Consider the following 12067-nt stretch of genomic DNA (forward strand, 5'->3'; position numbering starts at 1 on the left):
TGTATTAAAGTTCCTTTTCATTAAAGTGTCATATGTTTTGTGTTGATGCGACGGATGGCAGAACCGATTTGGAGCAGGCAGGTTTGCGCCGTCTGGGCTGCCCCTCTCCCTGCCCTGTAACAATTTTAATGACAGCCCTTGGTCCCTTTTCCCCCTCAACAGCCTCCCCTCCTGGAGGCCCTAGTTAGGCAGAGGGTGACCCCAAATCTGGAAGTGAAACTGTCTTCAAAGCAGAGCACAGGAGGGGTGGGGGGAAGGTGCCCTGCCTGGGGGCCTCACTAGCCCTGGGGTGCCTGGCCGCCCGCCCTCCCCACACAGACCCCATCAGGATTACCTCTGAGCCCCTGAAACCTCGACAGCTTTCCAGACCTGCCAACTCTAAGGATGAGTCATACGAAATCGCTGTTTCTGTGGGTCAAGAAGTGGTTGAGTACCGCGATGTCTGGGCGCCTCTCGCCTGGCTGATCCAACTCCAGATGCGTTTATTTAGCGCCCACCCTGCGGCGCCGCGCTCAGCGCTAGTCATCATCACTCTAATGGGAATCCCTCTGGGAATCCCTCGTTCCCGTCTGACAGAGGAAAAGGATGGCCCAGAAGTCTCCCTTCGGAAGCGGGCGCGGGGCGGGGGGCAGAGACGTGGCCTGGACTCCAGCCGCGGCCCGGGGGCGCCGCCCTCCCGGGAAGGCCTCCCGCGGGCCGCGTCCGCCTCGGCGCGCGAGCACCGGCGAGCAGGGCTTGGCTCTGGGTTTCGCGCCTCGTCCCTTGGGTGCTGGGCCACCCAGTCTTCTCGCCCATAGATGGGGCGCTGGCCCCGCGGGGCAGGCGGGGGTCCACGCGGGCGGGAGCCGCGGCCCCACCCACCACGTGCAGCACCCGCCGGCCCGCAGCGCGGGCGCGGGGCTCCTCCCCGAGCGCTGGGCGGCGGCCGCACTCCCGCCTCCCGCCGCGACAGCCGCGAGCGGCGCCCCCGGGACCGCGCCCCGCAGCCCCACGCGCCGGCGAGGGGGCGGGGCGGGGCGGGGCGGCGAGGCCTCCGCCCCCACCCCTTTTATTTTTTTGTCCGCCGAGACGAGGGACGCTCCCCCTGCGCCTTTAAGAAGCTGACGCGGGCAGCCGATTGGCCGAGGCGCGCGGATGACGTCACGCCGGGGCCGGCGCCGAGGCGGCCCCGGACGGCCCGCGCCCTCCCCCGCCGCCCCGCGGCGCGCTCGCGGGCACTCGGCGCGCGGGCCGGGCCGGGCCGGCGCCCTCGCAGCTTCCCTCGCCCGCCCGCGTCGCCCCGGGCCCCGGGGGATGCCCCCGGCCGGGCGCCCCCATGGCCGCCGACGTCTTCATGTGCTCCCCGCGCCGACCCCGCAGCCGGGGCCGCCCGGCGCTGCTCAAGCCCCAGGCGCCGGAGGACGACGACGACTCGGACACGGATGAGCCGTCCCCGCCGCCCGCCGCGGCCGCCGCCACCGCGGCCCGGGCCCACGCGAGCGCCGCGCCGCCGCCGCCCCGGGCCGGGCCGGGCCGCGAGGAGCCGCCGCGCCGCCAGCAGATCATCCACAGCGGCCACTTCATGGTCTCCTCGCCGCACCGCGAGCACCCGCCCAAGAAGGGCTACGATTTCGACACGGTCAACAAGCAGACGTGCCAGACCTACAGCTTCGGCAAGACCAGCTCCTGCCACCTGTCCATCGACGCCTCGCTCACCAAGCTCTTCGAGTGCATGACCCTGGCCTACAGGTAGGAGCCGGGACCCGCGGCGGGCCCGGCTGCGGCTCCCCGCCCGGCCGGCTCCCTGCTGGAACAACTCGAGCGTGGACGGCCGGGCCGCGGGAGCCGCGCGCCGGACCCTCGCCTTCGCGCCTGCCCCGGGGGTCTTTCCGCTTCGGCCCGGCTTAGGGGCCTGGTGGACCCCGCGGAGGGGAGCGAGGGGCCGGGGTCCTGGCCGCTTTCGCTCTTAGCGGTGCTGGGGTTCTTCCGGCTTCGGTTCCGGCCTCCCCTCCAGAGTCCGGGTTTTGGACAAGAAAGAGACCTGGGAACCGACTGCTCCATCCCTTCCCCCAGGGGCTTTGTGTTTCCAGCGACACGGTGTAGTGGAGAAGGCCACCTGTCCAGGGGTGGCTTCAGCCCAGCCCCGCTGTTGGTGGTTGTGGAGGATCTCGGAGCCCACTTCCTTATAAAGAGGGGGTGACTGTAGTGTGTCCCTCATTGGTGGGGCTGGAAGGAGGTCGGTCGAGTGCTTAGTGCAGTGCCTGGCACACACTGATAGTTAGATGCTTCGTGGATGTTAGCTACTTTTCCTTTTGTCCCAGCAGAGGGAGGCTGGGTCTCCTCACATGCCCCTGTTGGGAAGCTCTCCCTGAACTTGGGAGGGGCTCTGGGTGCCTCGTAGGAAGACTTTGAAGCCACAGCTGTTGGAGGTGCAGTCTGTCCTCCTGGCAAGTCCGAGGCTTCTCTGGCTCTAAAGATTAAATGGAGATGTAGTTGTTAGGGCAGGCACCATCCTGACATGTGGGTTGGCTCTGGGCTGAGAGCCCTTTTTTCTAAGTCACAGGAATACCTGGCCCTCTCCGGTTTAAAGGGTTTCCACGCTCTCCCATCCTCACTGGATATGTGATGGCTTTGCTTCAGGTGACTTCTGCCTCAGCAACAAAACTTTGAACTAGCTGCAAAGCTCATGATAGAATCTCTGCTGAGCAGGGTCATTGCATGGGTGATGGGTCTGGCCGGGGCTGTCTTAGGGCTGCTCTGCAGACAACAGAGACAAAATGTCCTGAGAAACTCAGAAACCGTACAAGGAAGAGAAGGAATATTGTGTCCCCCCCTTTTTTGGGGGCCGGCCATGAACCCCAAATATGTGGAAGTTAAACAGTACACATTTACCTGAAGTTAAAATACTAGGCTCCGCCCCAGTTGGCCCCCTCAGGGCCCCCCCCCCATAAATGTTTCATCAACTTGTTCCTTTGTTATGTTCCTGAAATGCACCCCTGCCCCCGCCCCATTTCCTCTCCAAGATTTCCCAGATGGTTTGTTTGCCACAGGCTGCAGTACATTACCCACAGCTCTTCTCCTGTTCCCCTACGTGGCACATTGGTCAGGCCCTGCTCTGATTCCCTGGCCTTGCCAGTTTGAGCTGTCACCGAGCCTGTGAAGATGTTCGTTTTTGTTGTTTTCTTGTGAAGCACCTGGCCCTCCTCTAGCCCTTCTTTAGTCAGGCTCACATTTTGAGCTCTCTGCTGGAATCAAACCCAATGAGGCCATAGCATATGCTGGCCTTTGAGGGTCCTTTCAAACAAAACTGGAGGTGAGAGACGCAGTGTGTGTCATCAAGAGAAATCGATCCTCTTTATTTTAACATAACCTGTACCTGCACAAGAGAGGACGCGAGACAGCAGGAGCCGCCAGAGCTGTGAAGGTGGACCTAGGCCCTGCTAAGGAGAAGCGAGCCGGCCTCCCTTCGCCCTCCGTTTGGATAACCTGGAGGCTTATTCTTAAATAACGCCAAAGAATTTTAATAAAGGCGGTTTTTTCTCACTTCTTTCAGAAATATTTTGGCAGCTGTCCATTGCTCAGTTAACCTTCTGGATTGCAAAAGGCACCAGTTGCCCAGTCAGAGGCTTACCTTGCTTGTCAGGCCCACCAGCCCCGGCTCTGTCCTTCCCTTTTACTCCCTGGGCGAGTCTTGCCGCTGCAGGTCCCCAGTGGGTGTCTGGATGGCCTGAGTTTTGTTGGCGATGTGTGACTTGGGTCAGACTGACAGAAGAATGACTCAAAGCCAGTTGTCTAGCCTCTGGCACAGAAATAAGTAAGAGAACAGAGTGAGTTTCTGACTGCAGCTGGCCTTTCCTTACCGCTCGCTGGCTTTCCGAGAAGTAGGGTCAGGAGGGGGGCAGGGAGGAAAGAAGACTTTACTTTGGGGGGGGGGGTCTCACTTCCCTGCAGGCGGGGTTTGAGCCTTCACCCCACTTGCCTGGCAGCGAGGAAGGCCAGCTGTGTGACTGTTTCTGGCCTAGGTTCTTTCTAACTTCCACTTCCTCCCTGTCCCCTCTCGTCTTCATTCTAGCTGCCTAACTCTCCTTGGTACTCTCTGTGCTTTTTTTTTGGTTTGGTTTCCTGTTAACTGCTGCCTTCCAGCTGTTTCCAGATGAGGTTCAACAGCTCTCTGGAGGAGGAACTAGTGTAGGGGAAGTTGTGGTTATTATTTTCCCCCGGTGCTGTGAAGTGGTCTAGGGGTTCTGAGTGTGATATGTTCCTGAACATACAGTCTTGAACTCCAGGAGGGGCCTTGCAAGACTGGCTTTGGGGTGGGGGAATGGGGTGTTGAAGCATTGGAGACTGTATGGCGGGCTGGGTAAGTAACAGAGAGATGGAATTCCAGCTTCACTTGGTCTGGCCTTAAAATCCATGTCCCTTCTGTGATGTTAAGTAGCCCCATCACCAGACATCTTGATTTAGTCCTAAAATGTATGCGCCATTAGTAGAACATTTTGGAAGGGAAGACGTTGGCTTTTTCCAGGACACAGCTCAGGTGCTAGAAGACAGGGGAATGGAGTCCTTGGCATGCCTTTTCTGAGCCTTCCTGTCGGCCACCACAGTAAAACGGGGAGCATGAACATCTCCACAGAGTGGGTGTGAGGATCCACTGAAATAATGCCTGCGAATGTTCTAGAATCTGTTAGATAATAAGCGAGAGGAAGTTTAACAAGCTGAATCCAATTCTACATCCTCATTCAGTGACCATTTATTATGAGCCCAAGTTTCTCATCCATACACTGAAGAAGTTACATCTGACTGGGGCCTTTTTTTTTTTTTTTTTAAAGATTTATTTATTCATACAAGCACTGGGTATAGTCAGAAGCGTGGGAGGGTGAGAGAATTCACCAGAGCCAGAGCGGGGAGCAGAACAGGCAGACAGACGGAGGACACTGCTGAGGGGAGCAGCGGGCGCAGCAGATGGGGTCTGCACGCCATGTGGGACCCTCGCTGGTGGCTGGGGATCGAACCGGTGCTGCTGAGGCTGCGCGCAGCTTCGCAGCCCAGCGCTCAACCTCTGGGCCACCAGGGGAGGCCCAGTGACTGGGGTCTTTTAAGGCAGCTTTCAGATGCCTGCCTCCCAGACACTGAATAGCTGCATTCTTGGCTGGCCCTGCTTTCTGAGTCTCCACAATGGAGCTATGTGCTCTGGAACATAGTTCATGCTTCTTGCTCTCTCCACATTTGAAGGAATGTCACACATGTAAACCACCCACAGACCCCGAGCCCATCTGGTTAGCTTCTTGTGTAGCTTCTTGTGATTGCTTTTGGTTTCACTTCCCTACTTTTTCGAGTAACTCCTTAATAGGGTGTCTCCTAAGACTGTCTAGGGGGTAGGAGCCGGTCTTATGTGTTTAGAGACAGTGGCAGTTCTCTGGGCAGTGGGTTTCTGCTCCAGCAGATAATCGGGAGGCCGTGGAGCGGGCACCGGGAAGGTGGCTTTAGGACACGTGTTTCTAGAGTGCAGCCCATATGTGCATGCCCTGGGTGGCAGCCTTCTCCTCCTGACTCACCGTGGGGTCTGTGCCAGGCTGAAGGAGTAGCCAGGATGAAAGGTTGACACTTTAAGTTTCCAGTAGAGAAACTTTCTAAAGCTAGGCACACAGCTAAGTTCATTCTCTTCCCCTGCCAGCCAGAGAGAAGCAGTTTTTCTTCTCTTGGCTTTTTCTGGTCTCACATGATTACACGTGTCAAGGGCATGCCCTAACACGGAGCTGGAGCTACAGAGGTGAAAAAGATAGTCTGTCCTCTGGGAGCTCCCAAATGTGGGGCGGGGGACAGATAAACAGATAATTCTAGAGCAGTTAACAGGGCTATGATTAAAAGCACAAATGAGCCAGCTCTAATGGCCACATTGAGCCGAACCGAGTGGGTGTGCTTACATAATCCCCAGCCATTAGGGTTTAAAGCTTACTCCCCCTCTCCCTGTTAACTGTCAAATATGGTGGTCACGTTCCCCATCAGGAAGCCCCGGTGATCTCCACCTGTCTTCTTCCCTTTAGAAGCCCAGGACTGAAGTTCTGTCCTGAGGAAGCTGATTGGCTAATTGCCATCCTGGAAATGGGAAGGGTGAAGAAGGATGGTACAGTTGGGCAGAGCCTGGAGCAGAAGGCGGAGGCGGGGGAGTTAGCATTGCTAACCCACCACCTTTGAGATACAGCGATTATTTTGGATCATCTGGGTGGGCCCAGTATGATCACCAGGAGCTTTAAAAGCAGAAGAGGATACCAGGAGACCCAGAAAGCAAGCAGCAGGAGAGAGACTTGTCCAGCTGCTGCTGGCTTTGAAGGCGGTAGAAGGGGCCGCAAGCTAGGAATGCAGGCACCTCTGGGGGCTAGAAAAGGCAAGGAAGCAGCTTCTCTTCTAGAGCATCCAGGGCAAACCCACCCCTGCTGGTGCCTTAGTTTTAAGGGACTCGTTCAGCTGCCTGACCTCTGGAGCTGTGAGATGGTGAATTTGTTTTGTTCTCAGTCACTTACTTGTGGCTGTTAGAGTAGCAACAGGAAACTGATACAGATGGTTTCAGAAATTTCTCAAGGTAATGTTTGTGATGTCAGCTCTGCCAGGGGAGAGTGTGGCAGCCGCCTTGAGTCTCCTCTGTGATGTTGAGCTGTGAAAGGGAGTCTGTCAGGTGGCCTTATCCTTGACCCCCAGTACAGTTCCTTCACTAGGGTGTGGTCAAAAGTGAATTTTACTTATTTTTAGGGACTCATATGATAGCTGATAAGAGATTCTGAGTATGTGTGCCAGTTCCCTAGAATTGAATTACTTCTTGGGTAGAATTGGTGCCATCTAGATGGCATTTATCTTTGGTGGGTTTTTTTCCATCTTTTGCTGGAATTCTGTCTGTGGTTGGCTTTCCAGGCCCCAGGACTTGTGTTTTAGCCTGCGCTCTGACTGCCTGGATCAGGACCCTCTCGTGCCAGCCCAGGCCACGGAGGCTTATTGCAGCAACAGGGCTGGTGCTGGAATCCCATGGTAACACCAGGCCCCTGGCATGGCCACACTTCAGTAGAGCTAGGTTCCAGGCCACTCTGGGTCCACAGCAGGGGGCCTTTGCCCTTTTTTACCCATATACCCCATTAAGTGACTCGGCTCCTCCCTCAGGCTCTGCTTTTCTTAGCGGTCTGTCTCACTTGCCCTGCTGCCAGCTGGCTCTCTCACCTGCTGCCCCATTCTTTGCTTCTGCATCTGCCTGCGGGGAGCTTGACCGTCTTCTCACATACAGACCTCGAGGAGAGCTTTTGTTTTATCAGCCCTCTCTGTCAATTGTCCAATTAAATCAGCCCCTTTGTCCCCATTCAGACTTTTGCAAGAAGTACTGGTAGGCCTGTCCCTGTCAGCGTGGGCCACAGAGCCTGAGTCCGCGTGGGCTTTGGAGTGGCTTTTCTTGCCTCGGGAATGTTCCTCAGGCCTCTGTTATGTGCCAGGCCCTGCTCTAGCCTTGGGGAATCAGTAGGCAGCAAGACACATGAGTCCTTTGCCCTCATGGAGTTTACACTCTAGTAGGGGAATCAGTGATAAATCAGCTTTGTGTTGCTAATACTGAGAAGGTCATGAAGCGAGAGGGAAGATGGCACGTGCGGGGTGGGGGTGTGGACAGGTGCTTTAGCTGGGCTGGTCAGAGGCCTTTTCTCAGGAGGTGACATTTCAGGTGGCCCTGAAGCCTGGGTGGTGAGTGGGAGGCTGCTTAGACGCTGTTCCTGGAGGCAGAGGAGCCTGAGGCCAGGGCCCAAGTGATGTGAATTGGGCACCTTTGAGGCTACAGAGAAGGCCAGCGTGGGTGGGATGTGGAGGGCAGTGCGCTGCTGGGCGGTAGGACTGGGCAGGCGCAGGCCTGTGATGGTGAGAAGGATAATAAGCTCATAGCGCCGGCGGAGGCACGCGTGTCTCCGGGAACAGCGAGGAGATGCTCGCTGGGAGGGCCGAGGAGAAGGGGACCAGTTGGCGGGCTGGGGCGTGACTTTCAGACTGGGGGTAGCAGTGGGGGGGGGGGCCGGGGCACTCAAGCTGTTTTTTAGACTTGCTGACAGATTGGACTCGGGGTGATGATGAGGTGTGGGGCCTGAGCCAGGGCCACTGATGCAAGAGGAAGCCTGCGGACAGGGGTCAGCTTGGCTGGCGTGTGCTCTGGGGGGCCCTGGTACACCCCTGTACCCCACGCTGAACTGGGCTGCCTGACCACGGGGGTTGTGGGTGGCGCCGCTCCCCTGGGTGGGAAGGACTGCGAGGGGCTGTTGGTGTGGGGGCCGCTGCAGTCACCCAGTGAGTCCTTGGTGTGGCCAGAGCAGCCTCCAGGCAGCCCTCCCCAGTCCAGACAGCTCCATGGGCCTCGCGACCCCTGCCGTGGCTGGAAAGGGCTGGGGGGGTGCGTAGGTGGTGATGGTGTGTTGAAGTTTCAAGCTTGCATTCAGAATGGGAGGGTTTTTTTTCTCCTGTGAAATATATCCTGAATGATATTTTTACACAGTTGGGTGCAGTTTTGGTAGAAGATTACCACCTGGTGGTGAATGCCCTAAAGAAGGGTCTCTAAACCCATATTGTCACAGTCGTTGGGATTAGACTGCACCAGCAGAAAAACCATCTGAAGGAGGCAGTGCAGAATGGGGTATTTTGGTAGCTCCAGGAGAGTGTCCAAGCACTGGAAAAATAATTCCAGAAACAGAGTTTCTTCTTTTCTTATTAAAGATTTATTTTTATTTGGGCCTCCCCGGTGGTGCAGCGGTTGAGCGCTGGGTTGTGAAGCTGCCCGCAGCCTCTGCGGCGCCGGTTCGATCCCCAGCTGCTCCCCGGCCACCGGAGGAGGGTCCCACATGGCGCGCAGACCTCTCCTGCCGCCCGCTGCTCCCCTCAGCAGTGTCCTTCGGTCCTTCTGCCTGCTCTGCTCCCTGCTCTGGCTCTGGTGAATTCTCTCACCCTCCCGCGCTTCTGACTGTACCCAGTGCTTGTATAAATAAATAATAAATAAATAAATCTTAAAAAAAAGATTTATTTTTATTTATTTATGCATACAAGAACTGGGGTGTAGGCCAGAGGTGAGCAGATTCACCAGAGACACAGTGGGGAGCACAACAGGTGGATGACTGTCCCACCTGCTGAGGCGAGCAGTGGTGAGACAGGAGAAGTCTGCTGCACCATGTGGGTCAGCTCCCTGGCTGGGGATTGGGGATCAAACTCATGACACAGTGGCTGGCAATAGCTTGATAGCGCTGAGACTTAGCTCCTGTACCACTAGGGCAGCGCGGAAGTGGACAGAACCCAGAGTGAGTAACAGTGGGGGGTAAAGCTAAGACTTGTGAGGGATGGTAGAGAGAACTTGGCCCCTGGTAGAAATAAAGGTTTGGGGCGTTTCGTGGCTCTGGAGAGGGGAGTTGGGGAGGGTTCGGCAGCCCAGCTTCGCTGTTGAGGGACATTCTGAGAGATGGGTCACCCTCTGCTCTGGGTCCCGTGAGCACAGGGGAGGCGGCTCTTCAGGTCTGTCACCTTGAGAAAAACTCGGCCATCAGAACACAAAACAGCTTCTTATGTAGAGAGTGGGGGAATTACTCTAGTTTCCAGAAGTTTACCCAGCATTCTAATTTTGTTACAGGGCAGGGAGAGAGGCACCCCAGAATCCCCAAACTTGCCTGCTCTAAATAGGTTCTGCCATCCACTGCGTCAAGACAAAACATACAGATCATTAATGGAAAGGAACTTTAATACATTTAGTGTATTACAGAAAAGACAAAGAACACAGTTTCCAGTTCAAGCACCCACAGTTTATCATCCCCTCGTGGGTGAAAGTCCACTCAAACAGGATTGGCCCAGAGCAAGGCCCGAAAGCTGCCACAAGCCTAAAGCACCTTCTAGCGGGGACCCATAAAGAAGGGTCAAGAACAGTCAGACAAGTCTGGGAGGAAAAGAGCAAAATCAAGATAAACGCTGCCGGTGTGAACCTCCCCGGCCTCTCCCCTGCATGTCTCGCCCAGTCCAGGCCCAAGAAGCAAGTGCAGCTTCTTCACGTGCCTCTGCTCCACGCGCCTCCCTGGGTCTCCTGGCTCCGCGTCCTTCCTCCTTCCTCTCCTGTCTTCTCTCCAGCTTCTCCTCCCTGCTCAGCTCCACCCTCCCTTGGGTGGGGTAGGGAACCTGGAAGCTCCCCTTTTCCCAGCGACCACCCTGTCACAGTCTTTTAAGAGACCTCACCACAGTGGGCTGGCTGCCCCGCCCGCCTCGGGGCCTCGCCTTGGGCTGGTAGTAGGCGCTGCCTGGCTGCTGCGGAGCCCTCAGGGAAAGGCAGTGTAAGGACCCCCTTTTGTTTATTAAAGCCAAATGGCCACTGAATCCTCAGACAGTGCACGCGTCTATCTGAGCGCTGTTACAGCCGGCGTTTGCCCGGTGAGTAGCAGGGTCTCTAACTCGCCTCCTTTGGTCCTGAAATTATTAGGTCTTTCTGCTTGATCAGACCCCTGCATCCACTTGTAGACAGGCAAGTGGTTTTCTAGCACCTTTACTGAGGTATAATTTATACACCGTAAAATGTACTTTGTGACGTGTTGCGCACTTAAGTTTTCAGTTGTGAAATCATTATCACAGTCCAGCCCAGAACATTCCACCACCCACTAAACCTCCTTTCTCTCTCTTTTTTTTTTAAAGATTTATTTGTTTATTTATACAAGCACTGGGTGCAGTCAGAAGCGCGGGAGAGTGAGAGAATTCACCAGAGTCAGAGTGGGGAGCAGAGCAGGCAGACTGACAAAATACACTGCTGAGGGGAGCAGCGGGCGGCAGGAGAGGCCTGCGCGCCGTGTGGGACCCTCCTCCGGTGGCCGGGGAGCAGCCGGGGATCGAACCGGCGCTGCAGAGGCTGCGGGCAGCTTCGCAACCCAGCGCTCAACCGCTGCGCCACCGGGGAGGCCCTGGACCTTATGTTTTTGAGAGCTGTTGCCTCTATTCAGCAGTAAAAACGGGACAGCGGCCGGCAGTGTGCGGCGTGGAGGAATCTCTGTGACGTCATGGCGGGTGGAATAAGCCCTGCCCGAGAGTACATGCTGATTCCCTTTCTTGTTCTAGAATTGGCTTAGCTGATCCGTGGTGAAAACTATCGTAGTACTTGCCTCTGGATGGTGAGGGCCTGACTGGAAAGAGGCCTAAGAGAACTTTCTAGGAGGATGGCAGTTTTACATCTTGGTGGGGGACTGTGGCTACATTTGCCAGAATGCACTGAATAGTGCACTCTTGACTTGTCATTTTATTACATGAAATTTCACCCAAAACAAAAGAACGGTTAAGAATGCTGGCCTCCGGTGAGGTTACCTGTGCTCCAGATGAAAACGTGCTGGGCCGCATCTTTCTTGGAAGTGCTTTAAGAGCAGCTCTAACACGTGATGGTCTCTGGACCCCTTTTCACTCTGAAACATTGAGAACCCCAGACAGCATTTGGCTGTGCAGGTTATATCTCCTGATGCTTACCATAGCAGAGGTGCAAACTGAGGAAAATTTTAAATCTTTGTTGAAGCATTGAAAAAAAAAATCTGTTGCGTGTTAATATAAATAACATTTTATGGAAAACAGCTTTTCCAAAAACAATAATGGGGAGCATGACATTGTTTTACACCTTGCTAATCTCATCTCTTTGGGTAGTGTCTGATGAGAGGAGAGCTGGATGCCCACCTCCGCCTCGTACTCATCTGTCACGATAGCACACATCTGGCCACCTCCTGTATGCTCTTGGGAGCAGGAGAGTGGAGAGGCAGGTGACCCCTTAGTATTATGAAAATAGTTTTGATATCCTGGACCCCCAAAAGGGTCTCAAGGCCTCCAGATTACACTTTGAGAACCCCTGCTTAAATAACACAGAAACCATGTGGACAGATGAACCTGAGCTGAGCCAAGTGTCTCAGGAGAGTCCCTGTGGCCTCCAGGCAGGACGGGCACACACTGCATGGTTCTTAGCGTTTACTGTATGCCTGAGCGCTTTGCTACAAAGTCGAGAAAAATTAGGTTAATGTAAAAGAATGATAACTGTGGCTTTAAAAGGGCCAAAAAACCTTTTAAAAATAACTGAAAA

General features: G+C 55.5%; 1 protein-coding gene across 3 annotated transcripts in view; it reads left to right on the forward strand.

The window, feature by feature from the left end:
* The first annotated feature begins 1315 nt into the window (after positions 1–1315).
* MLXIP (MLX interacting protein) overlaps positions 1316–12067 on the forward strand; it is a 55039-nt gene continuing 44287 nt past the window's right edge. For all 3 annotated transcript variants that reach the window (XR_008551896.1, XR_008551897.1, XM_037511238.2), the window contains exon 1: positions 1316–1728. Coding sequence is in view for 1 of the 3 variants with exons in the window: in XM_037511238.2 (XP_037367135.1) it covers positions 1316–1728 (413 nt within the window). In the remaining 2 variants the exon portion in view is untranslated. The remainder of the gene's footprint in view (positions 1729–12067) is intronic.

This window comes from Talpa occidentalis, unplaced genomic scaffold (assembly GCF_014898055.3).
Source record: "Talpa occidentalis isolate TD23 unplaced genomic scaffold, MPIMG_talOcc4v2.1 talOcc4.14, whole genome shotgun sequence".
Taxonomy (NCBI): Eukaryota; Metazoa; Chordata; class Mammalia; order Eulipotyphla; family Talpidae; genus Talpa; species Talpa occidentalis.